A 23,687-nucleotide genomic window follows, 5' to 3' on the forward strand; every position below is an offset into this window, starting at 1 on the left:
CTCGACCTGACTTCGGGTAGGTAGGCAAGTCTGTCCATCAATGAAATTTCATGCGTTGATTGGTAGATTTCAGCGTCGCTCTCCAAGGCTTTCGGCGACTGGCTGTAAAGACTGTCGGTCCCTGTAAGTCGGGTTCTCATTGGTAGGAGCCGCCGTCGCTCGGGCGGTGGCGGGCACTGGGATTGGCGGGCCCGGGGCGGGCGGTGTCAGGCTCTCGGCGGCGGCGGAGGCGGCGGAGGCCAGGGAGGAAGATGTCGTAATGAGCGGTGGGTCCCGGCCGCTGCCGGAGGGGTCTTCCTGGCCCCCGTGGCCTGAGGAAGCGGCCGAGGGCCTTGGGGAGGGCGGGTCGGGACTGGGGACTCCCCCCAGGGGCTGGGCCAGACGCCGGGGCCCGGCCGCAGGGGGGGGACGGGGGAGGGAGGATTCCCGCCCGGAGGAGGAGCGGGGCTGGCCGGCCGGGCTGAGGCACCCGGAAGGGGGCGTTCGACTCCCCGCCCCCTCGGAGCCCGCTGGGCGGGAGGGCGGCGCTTCCGGAGCGGGCACCCCCGGGTCCCCGGGGCGGGGCCGGAGCCTCCCCTCGGGGCGTGGGGGGGCAGACCCCCCCACCCCGGTCGAAGCCCACCCGCGGGGGCTGTGGGCACCGGCGGATGCATCTCCCCTAGAGAGGCGGGGTCGGGCACCCGAGCCGCCCCGAGGCTCCGAGGCCCCCGCCTGGCTCCCCGAAGGCCCCTCAGGCTCCTAGCGCGGCTGTGGGAGCGTCGGGGCCCAGGGGCGGCCCAGAGCCCCGGGCGTTAGCTGGGAGGGGGGAGGGGAGGGGAGGAGTCTGGAAGGAAGCCCCCGGTAGGGGGCCTCCTGAGGGGGCCCCCGAAGAAATAAAGATAAAGCGGATGGTGCCTTCCCTTCCCTGCCCTCGGCTTCCCTTCCCGACTCCCTTCTCATTTTAGTTTACAAAACAAACCACCACCAGAAAAACCCCAAACCTGTGTCTTCTCCGGGCCTTTTGAGAACCTGCCCTCATTGCATTCCTTGGATTCGATTTCAGTGTGCTGTCATGTTGAATCGTTTCTTAATTAACTATCCAGGGGGGCACAGTCGGGCTTTACTTAGTAGGTGTTTCCTGAAGCTCATCTTCTTCTGAGGTCGCTGCTTGCTACAGCAGGGTTGTTTCCCTGTGAAAGAGCCAGGTAGTTCTGCTATAAGCAATACCCCCACCTCTTCCTCTTGATGGGCTTTATTGAAGGACGAAGGGAGGCGATTGATGGTCTTAGGGAGTGCTAGTGCGCCCTGTTTGACGGCAGCCGAGTTGTTCCCCTTAAGGGGCTGCACGTCCGTGGAGGGCCAAAAGTTGAGTTGGTATTTTGGCTGATTGCAAGGCTTCTTCCAGGGCAAGAAAGTTTAGGTTGTCAAAGAGAGGCTTTGAAGGAAAATGGTGGTAGAGCCCAGACCAAGGGAACAATTGTGCATAGAAAAAGCAAAGAAAGAAACGGTCTTTTTCTGGAATAATGAAGATAACTGCAGTATCTTGTTTTGTTTTTAAATTCTTGTGCGCAATGAAGGGGGCGAATCTGTCAGACAACCTACCAATTGGGCTGATGTGAATGTTCCAGTCGCTTCTAACAGGCGTTAATACCTGTTGGAAATGGATTCTCATTGGCTGGGGCGATTGGTAAGTTTTCTAATTCTTGTTCTTCCACTCGGTTGTGCAGATGCTTATCCTCTTTGGTTTTTTTGTTTTTGTATTTTTTGTTTTTGTTTTTCCACTGGGTTGGTCTGACCCAACTCTGGATTTGGAGAGCAGGCCATTTGACTGTTAAAGGCATACTTCTTGCCAAAAATATGGTTTGGCTAGTTCCGTCAGTTACCTCATCTGACTATTTGCCCCCAGGGGAGAGAAGCCAAATCATAGAAAAAATTGACTCCAAGAGGAAAAATTTGGCATCTCTCCCGGCAGCCCATAGACTGGCCCTTTCTTTTACAAAATCTTTTATGGAAGTTTTGGTCCTATGGAGATCTGTCAGTAGAAACTGAAGGAATGATGAGGTGAGACAACCATTTAGAGACACAAGGATGGGGTGCCTAATGACAGCAAGAATGTAATAGGTGAAGTAACTATTCACTTTCATCATTTGGCCTGTGTGAAGTGTTCATTTCCATTCTTACTTTCCTGTAGCCTTCCTGATAACCAGCTTGCTATCCTGCCCTTCCTTACAGAGTCAATGGTAGTTGAATAGCTATTTTTTTTTTCCTACTTGCCTGTCCTAAATGGTTCCTCCCGGTGGACAAGTGACTATTAGCAAACTTGCTTTAAAGCATTGTGTCCCAACCAGCATGTCACAACACTTTAGAGTGTTGTAAAAGTGTCCTAATATATTGCAGCAAACCTGTGAACTCAAACATCCTTAGCTTGTGCACAGCTGTATTCTTTTTTTTCCTCTTTCTCTTTGGTTCTGTCACAATCACCCTAATCAAGCATTTGCTTTTTAAAGGCCTACAGAGTTCCTTGCTTATTCCAGGAATGCACACACCCCTACCAGATTTCCATGATTGGGATTCTTCCAACCACAAGATGTCATGGAAAGTTAAAATTAAGAACTTTTTCTCTCTCCCCACCCTTTTTATTGATGGGTGGAGAAGACCGGAATGGAAAAGGTTGGGAAGCATTGCTTTAAAGCCTTTGTAGGGTATAGTTAATAGTGTGGGACTACAGTGATAGAGTAGTCAGCCATCTGTGTTTGTGTGAGTAGGTGGTAGGCAGGTCAGACTGTACACTCTGAAGCCCTCTGGGCTACAGGCTTAAAGTTAAATATGTACACAATAACTCCAATAATAATTGCTTTGGAATTTGTAAGGAGACATAATCTGGGGCCTCTATTTTGGCTGGCTAATGAATTTGTTCCAACCAACTTATGAATTAGGAAAGCCCAGCCTCTAGACACAAGCAGTGCTGGGAAACAAAAAAGATTATGGTGTATCCTAAAAGATATGGATCTTCCTGTAGTGTTTCTACATCCAATGTATGTAAATAGCAGCTCTCTTTCCCTTTATGTCTTCTTCCATAGAGCTTATACTTTTTTTTTTCTTGAAGCCTCAGTTTTCCTCTCAAACAAGAGCTCTTTTTTTCCTTGCTGTATTCCCTTAGCAGACCTATGGAAGCCAGCCATTGCCTGTGGGCAAAGCTTACAAACCCTAGCAAAGAGAAAGGATCTTTTACTACTGGCTAGTGAGTGAATAGGGGGGGAATGGGTGTTTCTAGTTCCTGGCCCTCACCAAAATAAATAGGGAATGACAATGGTATGAAAAAATATGATTCTCTCTAGGAAGTATTCTCAAGGATGGGGATTGTAGTGGAAATTGTAGTCTATTCCAATTGACAGACTCCCGGAGCAGAAAATGACTTTGCTTACTCAGGAGACTGAAAAAGAACCCCCTTTCCATCTTTATGGTGCCGGTAGGATTGTCCTTCCCAGTTCAGGCACAGCCAAGCTCCTGCTGCCCTCTGTCTAAAATGACGTGATGAAAGATTCTTTCCAAGAGACGCTCAGATACTTCTGATGTGGGTGTTTAAAAAGGCCCTCATCACGAGAGGCCCTGGGGCAGTTTTGCCATTGGATGATGAGCTGTGCTCTGGGAAAGGGGTTTTGAAGTTCCTGAGTGTCCAGTTTATGCCTCTCAATTCACACCCAAAGAGTAGCTGGAAGCAGTGTTGAGGTGCCAAAATTGTTTGAGTCATGAGAAGATCACGCGGACATAGCTATTAAAATCCTCTTTTCAGTTGATTTCATATCCTGTTCTCACTTTGTTTCATTTGTTAGACTCATCAGTGTTATCTAAGCAGAAGTTTCACTGCTGTAATTCACGCACTGCGCCACAGACTTAACCCCAGGTGACTTGTCTTCTTTATGACAGTGAATAGGAGCCTTTGGGCTCCGAGATTCTAATTTTCCCCTATGCACTGGCTTCAGCTACTAGGGCTGTGTTCATTGCATCCCAGCCACAGAGTTGTTTATACAGCCGAGGGGTGTGGGTGCACCTAACTCTTCCTTTCCAGATCTCCCCTTTCTTCCTTCTCAACTGGTTCTCTAGGTAACATCCTTTCTATAGGCTTCTGTGTGAGTTGAAATAGAGTATTGTTCTTAGTGGATACTTGATCTTTTCCAATTCATCAAAATGTAAATGGTAAACCAGCACTCTTTACTGAGTAGAAGGAATCACCCCTCACTAACTGATTCTTGCCATAGATAATTGGGTGAGTGATTATCACAAATCAGGGGAGTGTGGTAGATGGACTTGGGAAGTCCCTGCATAATCCTAGTCCTTAGGAAAGGACTCACTCCTGCCCCTCAAGGAACAAACACAATGGAGGCTCACCATTTGTTGAAAACAGTTGGTAGTTTCCTAACCCCTGTGAGGGGAATGTTTCTATCAGATCTAAAGAGCTTGAGTTCTAACTCTCATCTCTGGCCCAGTTTCTACAGACTCCTCTCCATTATGAACAAAACCTTAACATTGTTTAAATCCACAAATGAGAGACTCTCATTAGCTAGAGAAAAATAAATGGGATGGGAACATACAAGTGAGTTATTGGTATTGTGTAGACCACCTATCAAGACTCCTTGCTCTTAACGTACCTGGAAAACAGCTTTCCTAAAATATATATTAAATGGGGTAGCCAGGGCAGGGGAGAGTAAAATAGGTTTTCTGCTGTATGAAAATGAGGCATATGTTGTTTCTCTAGCAATGGGGTTGGGTTGCATTGAATCATTCAGTTGAGTTTGCAAACAATGTCATTTGTGAGATGCACTGGTTGGGATAAGGGAGTTATTCATTCTGGGACAGGGACAGAGCACAGTTTAACCAAACTGTGTGGGGAGACAACCTCGAATTAGCACCAGGTACTCTAGCCAGCTGAGCCAACCACTTTAGTTAACAGGAGCATGGCTAGATAAATCTATTTCAATCTGGTTTTTTCTTCCTTTTCTTAAAGGAAACCTGTCTCACTCTATGTGGGAAAATTTGACTTTGAGCTGAAATGTGTATCATTTACAAATGGTCATGTGGAGAGTGGTCTTCTGTTCCTTAACTTTGTAAAGACAAGATCTCTGTTACTTATTTATGGTGCTTTTCTGGCCTGCTACGCTGAAGGATCATAGCCTCTGCATTCTTATGTTTGGTATTGTTGAATCACTCCCATTTTAGCATTTGTTTGTTGAAAAGCTTCTCAACTGATTGTTAGATTGACTATAAGGTTGTCTCTAAGAAGTATGTAAGCTTGGTTTGGAATCTAACAACTGATCTAACTGTTCTTTCCATCTAAACCAGCAGCCTTTGGTAGTCCAACTTTATTCTAAAGAACCAGCCAGAGCTTGGTTCTCCCCCATCAGCCATGAATCCCTTCAGTAGGAGTCACAAAGAAAGCCTGGACTGAGAAGCTGCTTTGCTGGCAGCTGGCCTGGCCAAGCTGACCAAAATATCCTGCAGAATGAATGTTGCAAGCAGTTGAAATTCCTCCAGAGGAAATGTCATACATAGGCCTTCTCCCCTGGCCCCCAAATATCACAAGGATGATCAAAATACATAAGGGGAGAAAATCCCTTAGGGGTCTGGGCATTGATTTGATTCTTAAAAGCAAAGCTGAGATTCACAACTTGAATTTTTAAAAAAATCCTCCTTTTTTATTATGAACTTTACAAACGTGTAAAGTACAAATATTCAAGAAACAGGAAAAAAGAATTGTATATGATATTGAACTTCTGTTACGTAAACTTTTAAAAATATGTATTAAATTTAACGTGTTAGTAACAAAACTGCCGTTTGTGTCTCCTGAACTTCCCTCTTCTCTCTCCTGTGTACTTTTAATAATTTGTTATTGTTCTTTTTTCTTCTTCTTTTTTTTTTACATCACCATCACTGTCCCTCAGTTCCTTCTGCCTAATTCCCTCCAACAGAAGCCCCCTCCCATTTAACAAATAATTGTAGTCAAGTATAACAAATAAAAACATCGGCTGTGTTTGAAAATGTATGTCTCATTCTCTCTTCCAAGAGGTGGAAAGCATGTGTCATCAACCTTTTGAGACTGTGACTGACCGACCATTGTGTTGATCAAAGTTCTGAAGTTGTTTAGAGTTTCTTCTTTCATCACTGTGGTCACTTTGTAAATCATTCCCCGCATTTGCTCACTTGATTCTATGTCAGTTTCCACAAACCTTCTCAGGTTTCTCTGAATTTGTAATATTGTGAACAATAACTACATTCACTGTTGGTCACCCACTTTGCTTCATGTTCTTTCCTACCACAAAAAAAGTGCTTTTGTTAATATTCTTGTATGTGGGGGACCTTACCCGTTTTGACCTTTTGGGGGTATATGTTTAGTATTGATATATCACTGGGCATCACACTTTAGTAAATTTGGGAATATAATTCCAAATTGCTTTCTGGAATAGTTGGACCCCTTCATAGTCCCCCTAACAATGGCCTTTTGTCATCTTTCTTTTGTAATCTTTGTTGTGTTGATGGATATGAGGTAGAATCTGAGTTATTTTAATTAGCATTTCTCTTATTAGTAATGATTTGGATAATTTTTTCATATAGTTGTTGATTTCATTTCTTCTTTTGAAAACTCTCTCTTCATATCCTTTGGCCCTTTACTGAGGGATCACTCTTGTTTTCATATATTTGTATCAATTCCTTATCTGTCTTGGAGAGTAGACTATTATCAGAGCAATATGCTGCAAAGATTTTTTCCCCTAGTTAACCTAAGAAATTTTCTTATCTTTCTAGGCAGAAAAAGCCTTTCTCACACAGTGCTTTTTTTGTTTGTTTCCCAGTGTTTCCCTCATGTTTCTTTTTCTCTTATTTTTAAGCATTTTTATATTTGGTGCCAGAGAAGGTCTCATGAGTGGTTTGATGGAATTGAAACCAGGAGAAAAGACCCTGTGTGCGAAATCTCAGAATATAGGACCCTTCTCTTGGACTCTGCTCTTTCCCCCCATTACCTGTGGCCTGAAATCATCCTAGACCATGTTCATGGAGTTAAACATTAGGATCTGCAGGAATCATAAAGAAAGGGAGCTTTTGATGGATTGAGAATTAAATTATTGCCTAATACAGGGAAAGGAGACTCCAGGGGGAAGTCCCAGGAGGTATCCATAGCCACCAGTTTAGCTGCTGCCATATTTAGAACTTGACATAGTCCTTGGCACATATCACGCACTTAATAAGTGCTTGTTAATTGGTCCTCTGGCCGCCCAGTTCAATTCAACAAACCTATATTGAGAGGCTACCATGTGTGAGGTGTTGTACTCAGGGATTCCATCTTTAAATATGGAAGAAAATATAGGAGACATAGCTGAATATGTATAATAATGGAGAAACTGCAACAGTGAATCAGTGAACAGTCTCAGCTGCATAATTCTAAAAGAAAGTCACTTTTGTCATTTCAGGATACAGGTATTAGCACCACTAATCAACATTGTTAAATACACTTCTTGCTGGACCTGTTTCAGTAGCTACATAAGACATTGGTAATAGCATATTAATTGTTTGTCTGAAAATAGTAAGGCCTGGGTTCAAATACTGCCTTGGGGTTCACATACTGGTCTGTGTGACCGTGAGGAAGTCACTTAACCTCTCATTGTCCCCAAACAACTCTGTAAGACTCTTAAATTGCAGATTATTGGTAAGAGGAGTTTCTTCACCCTAAGTTGCCTCTGATGATGAAATCACAGGTATATGACCCCTCCCCCTACCCACTGCAAAAAAAAAAAAAAAGGCTGCTATTGAAAAAGTTTTTAAAAGCCAAAGATTGTTTCAGTAATCATTAGCACTTTTTGAAAAACAAAGCTTGCATAAAATAAGCCTCCTCATGTCCAAATTATTCTAAGTTCCAATTTGATTTTTTATTATCTGTTCAAATGCTTTGCGTCATAGCATTGCAATTTTAACTTCTTGTGTCTCTCTTAGACCTTTGTTCCTTTTCAGATATCTGCTGGGAATGCCTTATTTTCTTTCTGTGGAATTTCAGATTGTTCTGTTTCCCTGGATCCAGCTTGTGGCCTTAGGGGCCCCAAAGTTCTAGGTGACCCAGTTAGATCCATTCACAAACATTTGTGGGGTTATTTCAACTCACCTGCATCAACTCTTTCAAGAACAAATTGGGGAGGAAATGAAACTACAGTGAAACAGTACAGCCTCAAGAGTGAGCAGTCCACATTTGGTATCCAAAGAAAATTCAGCTAACTGATTTCAACCCAATCTCCAAACATTTTTGAGCACTAACCGATAATGATAGCTAAGCAAGAGCAAAATAGGAAAAGTGTAACTGGAGTGGGTAAGGTCACTTCTCATTGTCTTTTGTATTCATAAGGTCATAGAAGGGACCCAAGAGACCATCTCATCCAACCCCTTACTTTACAGATGTGGAAACTGAAACCCAAGAAGGTTAAGTGACTCAACCTAGGTCATACAGGTAGTACATGCCAGAGAAAGTATTTGAATCTAGCACCAGCAGTCATTCCACTGTGCCACCCTGAGTCCCAGGACTCCTCTTCATTCCTTTCACTGAACAGGAAAAGCCCAGGCTGAATAATTCCCCATTATTAACAAAGCAAGCTTGAGCCAAGGAGTTTTTTTAAAAAGCAACAACTTCCAATACTGTAATACTGTTGCTGTTGTTGTTGTTGTTGTTGGTGTGTGTGTGTGTGTGTGTGTGTGTGTGTGTATTAATGACAGAAGTTTAGAGTTGAAGGGACTTCATCTAATTCAGCTTCCTGTCATGGCAGGGATTGCTTCTATAGCATCCTTGAGAGATAGTCATCTAGCCTCTGCTTGAAGTCACAGGGTGCTCACTACCTCACAAGGCTGCTCATTGCATTTTTGGATAGCTCTTAATGTTTAAAGGTTTCCCCTCCTACTAAGTTAAAATCTGCCTCCCTATAAATTCAACCTATAAACCCTAGTTCTACCCTCTGGAGCTCCACAGAATAAATTGAATCCTTCTTTTACATAGCGATCTATTGTATATTTGAAGACATAGTGTAACCTTTCTAAGTCTTCTCCTCTCTTGGTTAAGCATCCTTAATTCTTTCAACTGTTCCCTCTGGGACATGGTTTTAGGATCCCTTCACCAGCCTAGTCACAGGCCTTAGGGTGTGCTCTAGTTTGTTAGTGTTTCTTTAAAAATGTTTCTGCACATAATGTGGTCTGGTTGTTACGTAGAGCACAATTAATAGTATCCTCCTTGTTATGGGCATTATACTTAACGTAGATGTAGTAAGATTGCATTCACTGTTTTCGGGTCATGTCGCACTGTTAGCTGATATACCTACCTCAGACTGCATAGGACTTTGTGTAGATTCCTGTTGAGGATCTTTTTTGTCTTGGCCTGTTATTCCAGATTGTTGAGATGTATTTGAGCTTTGATTATGTCCTCCGACGTTGCAGCTATTCCTTCCCATTTTGTGTCACCTGTAAATTTTATAATCGTGTTGTAGACACAGATTTTAAACAGGACAGGACTGCATCCTGAACCCTGGGGCATCATAATCACATCCATATAGTACTCAACTACAGCTGTTCATTCAGCAGTGAATCAGCCACTGTACTCCTCCTCTTCATCCTCTATCTTGTCCATAATAAGATCATGAGAAACTTGTCAAATGCCTTGCAAAAAATTAAGATATACTATATCCATAGTATTCTCCTGATTTACCAGACTAGTAAGCTTGCTTGAGAGGAAATAAGACCAGTTTGGCATGACTCAATCGTTAATGAAACAAACTCATGCTTCAAAGGGCTTACAAACCATCTCTTAGAAAATTCGTTCTAACGTTTTCTTGGGAATTGACAAAAAGGCCATCATTCTGCACTCTGGGGAAATCTACCTGTATTTACTTTTTGAAAACATCTGCTCATCTTCAGCTTTCTGGCACATCTCCTTTCCACCATAATTCCTTAAAGATTACTGACATTGTTTCCATGGTCACATCCAGAAATTTTTTCAGTCCCCTGGGATGTGATTCATTTGGCCTTGGAATCTTAAACCTACTTAAAGCAGCCTGATCCTCTTTTACCATCTTCTTTCCCACCTTGGGCTTTAATTCCTTCATAATTATATTTGTTTTACCCTTTTTTGATCATGCTCCTTGGTGGAGAAGAAAAAATCAAAATAGCAGTTGTTTTCTCTGTCATTATTAATGTAATTTCTTCCCCCAAAACAGTGTAATCCTTACTTGTTTGTCACGTTTCTTCACCAATCCATTTTTATCATTTGAAGTGCTTTTCACGAGCCTGGCACTCGTCATCGGTTCATGCAGCTCTCTTGGATTTGACTTTTGGCAGGTGCCCATCTTGTGTTTTTTTTGCCATATAAATATCTCAGCTTGTCAGAAAGCTCTCTGAGAAGTGTTTTAGTTGCCACCTCTTTCTTCCTTATCAGGATAATTTGTACTGTCAGAATTTTTTTTACCTGTTCCCTCTAAACTTTTTCCTTTCTGGATCTTTGGCCATAGAACATAGCTTTCTGTCTTTTTCTTGAACCCTTGGGAATAATTCTGACTCTGCCCATCATCATCCCTAGCTCTGACCCTTAGAAAATGGTCTGGTCAGTTTCTTCGAAGCTCTCTTCCACTTGAGTTTCACCATTCAGTTCTTCTTTGGAGGAATTAAATCAAATGTAGTAGCTTGCTGAGAGAGATTCTTTACTTTCTCTGTTCACCATTTTATTAGATATTCTACTTTTAGGGGGAGTAGCAGCCCCAGTGGATGCTATTGCCTGCTGTAGTCTTAATCATCTAGGGCAACTTGTTTGGCCATGACCGAGGCTGGCTGGGAAACAAGTACCTTTTCCTCGTCGTCTTGTTAGGAGCAGCCTTCAGGACAGCAATGTTCTCAGTGAAGATCATCGGAGAAGGAAAGGGGTCATGTCATCATTTATATTTGCCAGGTTGGTTTCGATTTATTTTTTGTTTTGTCTTGATATTTTGTTTGCTTCTGTTTAATAATAAAGGGTCTCACATCCCATGGTACTTAAAAACAAACCTGACATGGCCCTACAAGTATAGTTGGAGGGAGAGGAGAATCTTCTAGTGTCCTCATCCCTATCCTGCTACAAAGGAAACTTAAAAATTGGCTATAAAATCTACCAGCTGTACCTCTCTGTACATAGCCACATTTGCTATCCCCAAGGCATTCCTATCCCCTTTTTATCCCTTCATTTTTCTTCTCCCAGCACCGCCATGCCATTCTTCCTCTGCCTTCCCAGCCCAGCCTATCTCCAAGGGCTGTTCATCATATGTCCTCTGCAGACCCTAACCCTCTCACCTGCCCCAGGGCAGAGCAGTAGCCTAAATCTCTCTTCTCCCCATGGAAAGTAACTCCCAGTCTACACCATTCCCTTTAGGGTTAGGGTCTCAATTGACTTCTTAAGGTCTTGCTGTGTCCCTGTATTGTTCTGGGTGCTGGAGATGAAAAGACAAGGAATCAGTACCAACTCTCCAGGAGCTTACTTTTCCTGGGGGGGAAATGTATACAAGTAAATCATTTAAAAAGAAGTGCCAAGAAATTACGTTGAGGGGGCAGGGAGGACTAACAGCTGTGGGAATCTAGAAAGGCTCTTGTAGAAGGTAGCACCTGGGCTGAGATAGGGGATTCCAAGAGCTGGAAATAAGCAGCTATATGGCAAGCCTCAAAGGATATGGATTGTCACGTATGGGAGACAAGTTTAGCTGGAACACAGACTTCAGGAGGGAGAGGAAGGGCAAGCAAGTCTGAATTATGAAGGCCTTTCAGTGCCTGACAAAGGACTTTGTATTTTATTCTCGAGGCAATAGGCAGCCACCAAAGCTTCTTGAGTAGGGAAGTGACATGATCAGGAGTATGCTTTAGGTATCAATTTGACATCTGTGTGGATTGGAGAGGGGGAGGGACTAGTTGCAGCAATAGTCCAGGTGAGAGGTGATATGAGTTTGAAATAGTACTGCTTGTGGTATAAGTGGAGAAAAGATAGGTTGTAGAGGTAAAATTAGCCAGACCTGGCAATTGATTGCTGATAAAGGGTAAGTGAGAGCAGAGGATTGAGAATGGAAGAATGGAACCACGCTCGACAGAAATAGAGAAGTTAGCAAGCTAATGGAGCTTTATAAACATGGCGAGTACTATGTGGGATACTGTTGAAGCTGAGATATCTCTGAGGCATCCACATGGAGATATCCATCAAGCAGTTGATGATGCCAGAGTGGAGTTCAGGAAAGGAATGAGGGCTACCCCCTCTCAGAGGTCAAGGAGTGAGCACCTTCTTAAGCACGGTGACTTGGTGGTGATGAGGAAGCAGGAGAGACCAGGTCATCTGCCTTGGGTAGTAGGTCGTCTTTGAAGTCAAGGGCCCTGTTGTTTCTGTCCCCTTTAGTGTCTAGCACAGTGCCATTGTATGTGGTAGATACTTAATAAATACTGGTTGTGTGATGTCTGTCTAGCAGAAGTCCTCTATCACTACTTGGTCTTGTTTTCTGCACCACAGAGGCTTCATGGGATATTGGAAACAAGGCTGAACTTAAAGCACAGGACCAGAATTTGAAACCTGACTCTGCCATTTACTATCTGTGGGGCCTAGGGAGGGGACCTCTGATCCCTAGAGTTCCTTCTGATTTTAGATATGTGATCCTATGATCCAACTTTGTAGTCTGTTTTAGGAAAATGTTGTCCACACCTGCCCTTTAATGTACTCCTGCGGCAATAGCATTGATGTTTTTCTACTTTTATTCTATACCTCCTTCTGAAAAATGTGTAATTTTATGCTATTCTCTCACCTTACTATTAGATGTTTCTTTTTGAACAAGTCATACTCTTCCATTGCTGTATTCCAGTCTCAAGCCCCTGGGTGACACTTAGGAAACTTGGTGTCAAAATGGCAAATTCACGTTTTTGTTCACTTTGTTTATAAACTATATTCTGTGCTCTGTGCTGGAGACCTCTGAGGCTACTCTGCCTTTATGGTGCCATACCACCAGAAACAGCTGAAGGCCGTTGGTGCGCTTTGCCCAGCAAGAATCTTGGCAGCATGGTCCTCTGGCACTTGGCCTCCCAGCTTGAACTGAAGTCAGCTTTAGCAGAGAAGCTAGTTTCCTCCGAATTATTCTGTCTCCCTCCCAGACAGGAGCCATGCTCCTGCTGTTGTCCAGCAGAGGGAGGCGATGTCTCTGGGTAGCAGAGCTGATCTTAAACAAAGAACACTTGGGTGTCTTTCCATTGTCCTGGAAATCTTGTGAATCCCCCAGAGGTGGAACATGGAAACACGGGTATAGATTTTGAATAGAGGAGCATCAGGATGGCTAGGAGAGGTGCTTGACCCTTTCAGTAACTGAAAGTGGGGGTGTCGTGTGAAAGGGTAAACACTGTCATGATTTTGGGGTGGTCGATATAGACGATGAGTGAAACACAAAGTGAGAAATTTCTGGGGGCCTCTTTTTCACTTCTCTTTCTGTTCCTTGCAGAAGATCAACAGACCAGTATGGCTGCCACTGCTGCTGTTAGTCCCAGTGAATACCTGCAGCCCGCTGCCTCTACTGCCCAGGTGAGGGGGCTCTGCATGAGCCCAGACGTTCTTAGCATGACGAAAATGAAATCCTGCCTCAAAGGGCTCCTCTTGTACAGGGTGTCCCAAGAAGCACCCTATGTAATAGGGTCCATTTTCATCCTATTCATAGATAGGAACAATTATCTCCATTTATTAAATAAAGCAGTTGAGACCCAGAAAGATTAAGTGACTCCCTTAAGGTTGTAGCCCATATGGTGAGTGAGGAGTGGAACCAGGATTAAAACTCCAGTGTCTACTGCAAACCAAGCCCCACTGCCTGTTACGGGAGAATAGATCCTGGAAAAGTCAGTCCTAGCACAAGCACATGACTCTTCACTGTAGTGTGGGACAACTAGTTTTACTCACTGGTGTTTGGGAGCACAGTCTCTCTTGGACACTAGGAAGGAAAGGGTTGATTTCTCCCTCCACTCTCACCTGTTCCCTCCTGTGGTAGATATTACTGTCCTCCCTAACACAGCTGAAGAACTAAGGGTGATGAGTGACCCATGTTAGAGACAAAGGCAGGAGGGAGCAAGAGATGGGGGAAACTGGGGGTGAGAGGCTAAGTTAGTTTGTTCTGAATAATCACACCCCTGTGGTGCTTCCGAGGAATTCTTTCAGAAGGGTCCCTTGGATCTCTGAAGGCATTTTCTCTGTTGAAAAATCTAGAACACTAGTTTTGAGCTTCCATCCCCACCTCCTTCCTGATGGACAACCGTCACTGTTCTGATTGGGGAGAAGCCAAGGGAAGAGGGAGGAAGGGCCCTGGTGGACTCTGCCTACCCAGACCAGAGAGGGCTCGTGCCATAGCAAAGAAAGAGCAGCCGAAGAGGAATAAAAGACAAATCACCTCACCTCCCTAGGTCCTAGTTTCCTCATTTGGAGGTTAAAGGGTTGCACTAGGTGACCTAAGGTCCCTTCCAGGACCTATGCTGCTAAGAGCCTAGCTAATAGAGAGGCAAAGATCAAGGAACAAAAATGGGTAGAGGGAAGAAGGGGGCGACAGTAAGCTCTTTATTCTCACTCCTTTTCTCCTCTTGGGTCTTTGCAGGACTCCCAGCCGTCACCCTTAGCCCTCCTTGCTGCAACATGTAGCAAAATTGGTCCCCCTGCAGTAGAAGCTGCTGTAACACCTCCTGCTCCCCCCCAGCCCACACCACGGAAACTTGTTCCCATCAAACCTGCCCCACTTCCCCTCAGCCCGGGCAAGAACAGTTTTGGGATCTTGTCCTCGAAAGGGAACATACTCCAAGTCCAAGGTTCACAACTGGGCACATCTTATCCGGGAGGTCAGCTGGTGTTTGCTATCCAGAACCCTACGATGATCAACAAAGGAGCCCGGTCTAGTGCCAACATTCAATACCAAGCAGTTCCTCAGATTCAAGCAGGCAGTGGGCAAACCATCCAAGTCCAGCCTAACCTCACCAACCAGATACAGATCATCCCTGGCACCAACCAAGCCATTATCACTCCCTCCCCATCCAGCCACAAGCCTGTCCCCATCAAGCCCGCCCCTGTCCAGAAGGCTGGCTCTGCGGCACCTCTGCAGAGCCCAGGGGGTGTGGTGAAGCTGACAGGTGGCGGTGGCAATGTGACCCTCACTCTGCCCGTCAACAACCTAGTGAGCACCCCAGACACGGGCACCCCCACTCAGCTGCTCACTGAGAGCACCACTGCCTCACTGGTCAAGCCGAACAAGAAGATGAGGAAAAAAGGTCTCCCCGCCTCCTCACAACCGGCCATGGCAGTAGCTGAACAAGTAGAGACCGTGCTGATTGAGACGACTGCAGACAACATCATCCAGGCAGGAAACAACCTCCTCATTGTGCAGAGTCCAGGAGGGGGCCAGCCTGCCATGGTACAGCAGGTGCAGGTGGTTCCCCCCAAGGCAGAGCAGCAGCAAGTGGTGCAGATCCCCCAGCAAGCCCTTCGAGTGGTGCAGGCAGCCTCAGCCACACTCCCCACTGTCCCCCAGAAGCCCTCCCAGGACTTTCAGATCCAAACGCCTGAGCCGACACCGACTCAGGTACTTTGCTGCCATTTGGCCATCTCTCAGCCCCCTTCCTGCCCTTCTCACCTTTGCCCTTCCCTCGGGAATGCTGAAGCTACTTTGTAGTTGGGGATTGAAAATATGGGGCACTTCCCCTTCCACTGGGGCTTTTATAAGCACAGAGCATCAGCTTGACTTTTGGGAAGTGAGGCAACAGATGGATGTGTTTTAGAATAGTCAGGGCTTGGGGTTTTATTGTAATGGCAGCAAAGTTTAGAGGAAGTTTCCTAGTCCTTGGTCAGTGAAGAGAACTAGACAGGAAGAAGGGGTGTGACCTTAGAGTGGGAGGAGGGTTCAGTTCAACAGGTATTGAATAGCCAGCACATTCCTGGGCACTGTGTGTGTATGTATTGGCAGGGTTAGGTAAAGAAAAGTATACATAGTTCTTACCTTCAAGGAGTTTACAATCTAGCTGGATCACAGAGTGAGGCATTGAAACAAGTGAGCAAAACTGTTGCTGCTGCTGCTGCTGCACATTCGCCATGTCTTTTGTCCTCTCTGTCTCTATCAGGAAGCAGAGCAGGTCTCTGCTTTACTTATTAAGAGAGGAGAGGGGTTGTACAGAGAATCCAAACCCAAAGCTCATTTTTATTATACCTTAAACTACATTCGTTATATTTTTTGTAGCAGAATTGGCAGCCAGCATTAAAGTGCATTTACTTGAGGAATTGTATTCTGATGATTGACAGTCAAGGAAACGAATGAATGAATGAATGGGAGGTAAGGGGGAAACAGCCCTGAAACATGCTGGGGATTTGAAAATTGATACAAATAATTCACAAAGTGGAAAATCTGTAAGATAATCATTAAGAGTTGACCATGTATATCAAGATTAAAGGTTGGTTTAATGTCTGGGAACAAGAAACAATTATAATAAATAGTCAGCAAACATTTATTAATCATTTACTACGTGCTAGACATGTGCAAAGTACTAAGAAAACAAAGAAAGGCAAAAACAGTTCCTGTCCTCAAGGAACTTACATTCTAACAAGGGAGAGAGAACATGTAAATAATTAGGTACATATGAGATACAGAGTAACTAGAAGGAGGTCTGAGAAGAAAAAGGTTCTTGTGGAAAGGGGGGATTTGAGATGAGTCATAAAGGAAGCCAGGGAAGTTGTAAAGACTAATCTTTTATCAGTTTAAATAAGATCCTGTACCTTAGTGAGAATTCTCATTCTATAAAGTTATCGTCAGAGGGATAGGATCCTGCCGATTTAAGAAGTACTTACACAAACACTTGGAAAACTAACAGACAGCTCCTACTGACTGCAGGAAAGAGGCTCTAGTCTTATGTTTATCCTTGACAACAGAAGTATAAGCATGACTCTTAGACTCCGGGATATGAAGTCTAACAACTAATAAATGAATTTACTGGTTCCCTGGCTACTCAGGTTGGGTCCTGATCAATTCTAGGGCATTCCATCTATGGAATCTTGACCTCATCTAAGTCACTACTTAGACTGATTCCATTTAATACCTGTGGTTATAAAAACACAAACATGGCAAGCAGATCTTATTCCTAAAAACCCAAGGAATGATGATGTTTTCTCATAAAATTAGACCTGTACTTTAGAACAAGGCTTTAAATACCCCCTTCCCTTTTCAGAATAGAAAATTAGTTTTATTTCTTAGTTGAAAATGAGAAAGACAAGATTTTAGAGTATCTGTACTTGCAAATTTCAGCTCAGACTTTTAATTCTTTTGTAAAAAAAATTATCAAGAGGGTTTTTATTTTAAATTCTTAAACATCAGGATTAGTGATTATAATAGCTGGTATTTTACACTAAATAACATTTAATCCAAACACCCTATTCCCTGACCATCTGTGAGAGCCCAGTAGCTGTCGTGTAAAGCAGGTGCTCTCTTTGGAGTAAGGAAGACCTGATCTAGATGCCACCTCTGACCCTTCCTGGCTGTATGACCATGGAGTTTCCTCTTCTATAGTAACCCCCTCACACTAGGTTAGGGGAGGCCCAAATAAGCTCTCCCGTGTAAGGTGCTGTGTGTATATCTGTTGTTACTCTATGTGGTTGTTGTGCGACAGTGAGACATCAGCCTCCCATAAATTCTCTGACACACCCCCCAAAGAAAAAAGAACACCACAAAAAAATGCCCAGTTGAAGTGTGAACATGGCTCTCATACTGTCACTGACTTGTAGTGGTCTTGAATAAGCCTGGTAACCTCTTTTGGCCTCAGTTTTCTCATCTTTGATAGGAATAAGTTGACTAAAGGACTTATAAGGCCCCTTTCAACTGAAAAAAATTGTAATTCTTTGATCTTTGTTTACTTTTTTGGTATTGATTAAGAACATTAAATTGTTCAAATCAACATAGAAGTTGTTCACCTACAACATGTAAAGCAATGTGCCAGGAACTGTTCATAGCTGAGAAAGAAGATTTTGGTTTCCATTGAACATTCACCATTAGCTAGCCTGAGGAACTTTTAAGGTGTACATCCATCTGTGAGTTAGTTCAAGAAAAGGACTTAGACTAGCCCTGTCAATGCCTCTGATTCTCAATAGGTTCTGCACTGGGATGGCTGAACTTTTTTCCTCTCACCCCCAACCAGATCTATATCAGAATGCCTTCAGGGGAGCTGCAGACAGTCCTCCTACAAGAACCCCCTTCAGTGACGGTGCCTGCTGCTTCCACCACGACTTGTAGTAGCCCTGTAACCCGGGGCCCCCAATTGGGAGGCACCAGTAAAAAGCACTCTTCTGCTGCTTCTCGAAAGGAAAGGCCCCTGCCAAAGATTGCTCCTGCGGGAGGCATCATCAGCCTGAATGCAGCCCAGCTGGCAGCAGCTGCCCAAGCTATGCAGACCATTAATATCAATGGTGTCCAGGTCCAAGGTGTGCCTGTCACTATCACCAACACTGGAGGTAAGAGGATTCTGTCTGCCTTTCAGTCCATCAGTCTGCCTGCCAACAACACTGACTGGGTGGTCTTTATGTGCCCTGTCCTTGGTACTATGATGGAGGAAGGGATGAATGAATGAAAAATCATTTATTAAGCATTTACTATGTGTAGAGCACTGTGCTAAACACTAGAGATACAAAGAGAAAAGGGGAGACAGTCCCTCCTCTCAAGGAACTCACATTCTAATGGGAGAGACAACACATATGGATGGTTTCTGCTATAAGGCAAATGGAAAAGGCCCTTAAGGTACCATGGCAAACATAGGGATTGAGGAGACAGGACACTTGAAAATCTTTAGAAACACTTCCACAGTAACACCCAGACTCATGCAAATGAATGTGCTACAAAGTGAGGATCTAAGTGCTGGGGAGAATTGGGATAAAAGAGTCTGGTGGGCTTAACTAGATGAATAAGACATTGAGGGTGAAAGGGACCCTTACTCAGCAGACAGGGTATGGGCAAGGCCTAGTGCTGGCAACTGCAGATAGGTTATCACCCTTGCAAATAAATAGCTGCTATGTGGTGACCCGATGACCAGGACATTTTTAACTGCATTCAGTAACTAAGCAAAGAACTATTTTCAGGCTATTGATAGCTTTTTCAATTTCCCTACTTCCTTTTAAGAAGTTTAGCTAGTGCATTTTAGTCTTCCCATCTGCCTGTGAAAAGGTGGAAAGGGGGCTATTCTTTCTCTTGTTCCTGGTCAGTTAGAAGCTCTGTCCCCCCAGACCCAGAATGGTACAGTTTCCTCAAGGTCATTCAGCTCTTGCATCACTACCTTAGAACTGTGGTGTCAGACTCAAAGAGAAATGGGGTAGGGGAGCATTAATCCATACATAAGGATCCATATCAGTGACATTAATTTAGTTTAGAATGTAGTTGTATCTGTGTTTTATTGTATTTTTATTTCTTTTGTTAAATGTTTCCCACTGACATTTTAATCTGGTTCAGCTGTATTCAGAAGTATTGTGATACCTCTGCTTTAGTTCTTCCAAAGTGCCCTGATCAATTATTATAGCTTGTTTCTTAATTATATCCAGGGATATACATCCCTGAGGACTATCCTGTAACTTAGGGTTGGGGCTGGGGGTGGGGTGGTGCTACAAAGGATCTCTGGGATGGAAGCTCCTGGGAAACCATACATTGAGTGCTTTTCTAGGTCCAAACAGAGGCGAGTCTAGTGAAGTGGTTCCACCTGTGGGGAGGGGACCATCCTCTGAGCCAGGCCTCCATACCCACCTCCCATTTTCTTCACCCTGAATTTTTTTTTCCTTCCCTTCACTCAGGGCAGCAGCAGCTCACTGTTCAGAATGTTTCTGGGAACAACCTAACTATCAGTGGCCTGAGCCCTACACAGATTCAGCTGCAGATGGAGCAAGCACTGGCAGGAGACATGCAGCCAGGGGAGAAGAGGCGGCGGATGGCTTGTACTTGCCCCAATTGCAAGGATGGGGAGAAAAGGTAATTCTAAGATAAGAGGATCTGGCATGAGCCTGGACCCTTCTGCCCCAGCCCCTCACCTTCTGTGTCCAGGAAGTCTGTAGGCCCACTGACCTTTGTTGTAGGTAACACGGACTCTTGTACTACATTTTCTCTATCTTATTCCATTCTGCCCTGTGTGGGCCCTCTGCCTTATCTTCGCCCCAATTCTGTCCTCTTCCTGCCATTTTTCCTGTCTTATCTTCTTCCACTCATTCCATGTTTCTCCTAACCCATCCTATTGTTCTCTCAACTTCCCTTCATTTTTTCTACTCCCTCCCTCCAAATCCGTCTCTAGGTCTGGAGAGCAGGGTAAAAAAAAGCATGTGTGCCATATCCCTGACTGTGGAAAGACCTTCCGAAAGACATCGCTGCTGCGTGCCCACGTACGCCTGCATACCGGAGAGCGGCCCTTCGTCTGTAACTGGGTCTATTGTGGCAAGAGGTTTACGCGTAGTGATGAACTCCAGCGGCATGCCCGGACCCACACAGGTCAGACCCCTGCCTAGCCAGTGCCCACCATTTCCATGCGACCCCAGTTCTTAGCGTGTGAGGACAACATCAAATGAGAGCCAAAATCTTGGGAGGCAGGGTAGGACAGTGGAAGGGGTATAGGATCCAGGGTCTAGTCCCACCTCTTATCTCTGCCTAAGTCACTTACCTTCCCTGGGCCTCAGTTTCTTCATCTATAAAATGAAGGGTTGGATTTGATGACCTCTAAGGTCCCTTCCAACTCTAATCTATGATCCTATGATTCCTTTCCTGAGTGGGGCTGGAATTTGCAGCAGCAACTCTGTCATTCATCCCTCTGTGCAGAGCACTGTGCTAACTACCACAAAAAATGGATGGTATAGTTCTTCTGCCCAGTCCCTAAGGGGTTGGTTATTTTTTGGGTAAACAGAGTATCCTGGCCATTGGGGAGGGGAGGGCACCATCATTGTTGGAGAGACAAAAATGCATTCATGAAACAACTTAAAAGAGCCACTTGCAAAACACCATGGCTAGAATTAGAGTAGTGCTGAAGAGATTAGAAAGGGATGGAATCAAACATGAAACATTTTCCTCCTGTTTGGAAGGAAGGGATGTAGGCTGGTAGGAAGCAGTTAATAGGGCATCATCTCAGGTGCAGAAAATAATATAAAGCATGGAGACCAAAATGAACAAACATATACAAGGGATTAGGGAACAGATGAATTTAGTGACACAAAAAAATTGTGTTGACTAATAAGAAAGGAGGTGAATTGAAGTGGCCTCAGTGTCTGGATTTGCTATGATAGGCAGTAGGGAAATGCAGTCTCTGAAGCTAGTTTAACATGTGACCTGAGGTTGGACCTGATTAAAGTAGTGACATCTTCATTTGGGTGTTTGTACCCCCTTCAACCCTCTTCCTTCCTGCCTTTGGGGAATGAGTTCTGTGGAGAAGCAGAATGACCAGGCCTGAATCTAGAACATAGGCTGCAGGGATGACAGGCCTCTCCTCTCCCCAGGTGACAAGCGTTTCGAGTGTGCCCAGTGTCAGAAGCGCTTCATGAGGAGTGACCACCTAACCAAGCATTACAAGACCCATCTGGTCACAAAGAATTTGTAAAGCCTACAGCGGTTGAAGGCCCTGCAGATTCAACTCCAATTCAGCCTGGGGCCCCCAGAATCAGAGGCACCATGGCTGACTTCTTGCCCCCTTATTCCCTGACTGTGGCCCTGCAGAGAGGGGCTTCAATAACCATGTTTCCTCCTTCCTAAGCCATTTGGCTGCCACAACAGCCCCTCTTCCCTCTACCATAAGCTCCTGGCCCAGATCCCGGACATTGGCCATGTACAATGAGACGTTCTAAACCAGGACGAGTGGGAACCTTTATTTCCAAAGGAAAAACATGAATTTCACTCCGTCGAGGAGCCAAGTGAGTCCCCTTCCTTTCTCTTTCCCCATCCCATAGCATTGATGTGGCCCAGGGTAGGGGAGCCAGAAAGCAGATGCAGCCCCCTGTGCTGTCCCCTCTCCTGTGGCCTGCCATACCCTACTCCCACCTGAGGGCAGCACGGCAGCAACATAGCCAACACTTGAGTCCCAGAGCCCCCATTCAAGGGCCACCCACAGAGAAAGTGGGAAGGACGCCTGCCTTCCCTTCCCCCCAAAAAACAAAACACTTTCTTCCAGCACATTCCAACTTTATATTTTAAAAGTATATATAACCACAGACTCCTTCTGATCTTCCCTGTTTTTCTATGAAGAACGTTGCCTTATACTCCAGATAATGAACACTGTGTATTGTGTGCGCTTTTAAATAGTTTTATTTAATTGCTTCCTTTTCCTTTCCTTATCTTCCCCCTTTCCCCATTCCTCTTTTTCAGTTTGGGGTTGGGGTTTTGTTTTTTTGGACAATGATGAACAGAAAAACTTTTTTTTCCTCTCCATAGACTTTTCACTTCTAAATAACATAAAATTTCAGTTTGAATCCGGAATTTGATTTTTTTTTTAAAGAACCCTCTCACACACACACAAACATATTGTCCCTCTCCCCTTTCCACTTTTTTCTCATCCCATACCCCCACTCAGATCCCATTTGTGTATAGTGTATATTGTATAATAGACAATATTGTGTCTACTACATGTTTAAAAACATATTGCTTGTTATTTTTGAGGCTTTTAAATTAAAACAAAAATCCACTTTATTTTTAGTTGTAACTGCTTGAGGTATGTTTTTTGAATTAAGTGATAGATTTGTTATCCTTTATTAACAATGTACTTTGTTGGTCAGCACAGAGCTGACAAAGAATTTTTTTCTTGCTAATAAATTTAGTTGCCTGAGGCAAAGTCAGCAGCTTGGCATTGAGGCTTCCTTTGTCTTTTACCCTGGAGAGTTTTCGCTGGAGAGGAAGCAAGATGGGGATGGAGGCTTGAGCATCAGGAGCTTAGAGGAGCTGGGGGAAAGTAGGGCCTGGCATCCCTTACCCTTCTTACCCTTAGCAAGGATTCCCAGCTGAACTTCCAGAAAATTGGGTATTCCCATTCATGCCTGTCCAATAATGGCATAATCCCATGGGGGATCCATTTGGGTAAATGCCCTCATTTTTTCCTCTTGGGGCCAGTTTTCCCAGAGGAGAAACTGATGCCAGAGAAGGAGACTTTCCACCAGCACTCCCATCAGCCACGGTGCTGGCAGAAGCAGCAGCCTCCTCTGGGGTGTGAGAGTGTGGAGGATTATGAAAATGAGGAGCAAGCCTCTCTGCATTTCCTTCCCTAGGTACGGAGAAGAAAGGGAGGGACATTGGGCAGAGGCCAGGGAAAGCTCCTATCAATGAATTCAGCTCCATGATGGAGCTGGGAAGCGCTTAAGGAGCTCGATTCAGGGTCAAGATACAAGATGTCTTCCTTGTTGATAAGGAATTCTGATTTGCTGGAAGAAGGACATGAACCCTGAGGATGGGGACAGCTTATCCTGAGCCATCCACACTCTTGCTCTATTCCCTTGGTCACCAGTTTTTACTAGCCAGCTTTCTGCCTAATAGTGTGGAGGTGGAATGGCATACAGTTGCTGAACTTAGGAGTCAGCAGACTTAGGCTTGAATCCCAGCCTCTATCCCATTAGCCAAAGACAAGGCACTTAACTCTCTGAGTCTCAGTTTTCTTATCTGTAAAATGAGGATAAACTTGTCACTACATGTCTCCGA

General features: G+C 44.6%; 1 protein-coding gene across 4 annotated transcripts; it reads left to right on the forward strand.

Moving 5' to 3' along the window:
• Window positions 1–202: 202 nt before the first annotated feature.
• Window positions 203–22,834, forward strand: SP2 (Sp2 transcription factor). Of its 4 annotated transcripts, none has more exons than XM_027872908.1 (9): window positions 203–266; window positions 1,557–1,666; window positions 10,859–10,939; window positions 13,485–13,564; window positions 14,619–15,593; window positions 18,190–18,502; window positions 19,826–20,000; window positions 20,317–20,510; window positions 21,506–22,834. In XM_027872908.1, the coding sequence occupies exons 3-9, from the start codon at window positions 10,879–10,881 to the stop codon at window positions 21,604–21,606; spliced, it is 1,899 nt and encodes a 632-aa protein (XP_027728709.1). In that variant the 5' UTR covers window positions 203–266; window positions 1,557–1,666; window positions 10,859–10,878; the 3' UTR covers window positions 21,607–22,834. The 4 variants fall into 4 exon arrangements, with proteins under 4 accessions (XP_027728709.1, XP_027728710.1, XP_027728708.1 ...); XM_027872907.1 differs by lacking the exon at window positions 203–266 and adding an exon at window positions 811–1,184; XM_027872910.1 differs by lacking the exons at window positions 203–266; window positions 10,859–10,939 and adding an exon at window positions 811–1,184.
• Window positions 22,835–23,687: the final 853 nt, after the last annotated feature.

The sequence above is a fragment of the Vombatus ursinus genome, unplaced genomic scaffold, assembly GCF_900497805.2.
Source record: "Vombatus ursinus unplaced genomic scaffold, bare-nosed wombat genome assembly UNPS02014801.1, whole genome shotgun sequence".
In the NCBI taxonomy this organism is placed as follows: Eukaryota; Metazoa; Chordata; class Mammalia; order Diprotodontia; family Vombatidae; genus Vombatus; species Vombatus ursinus.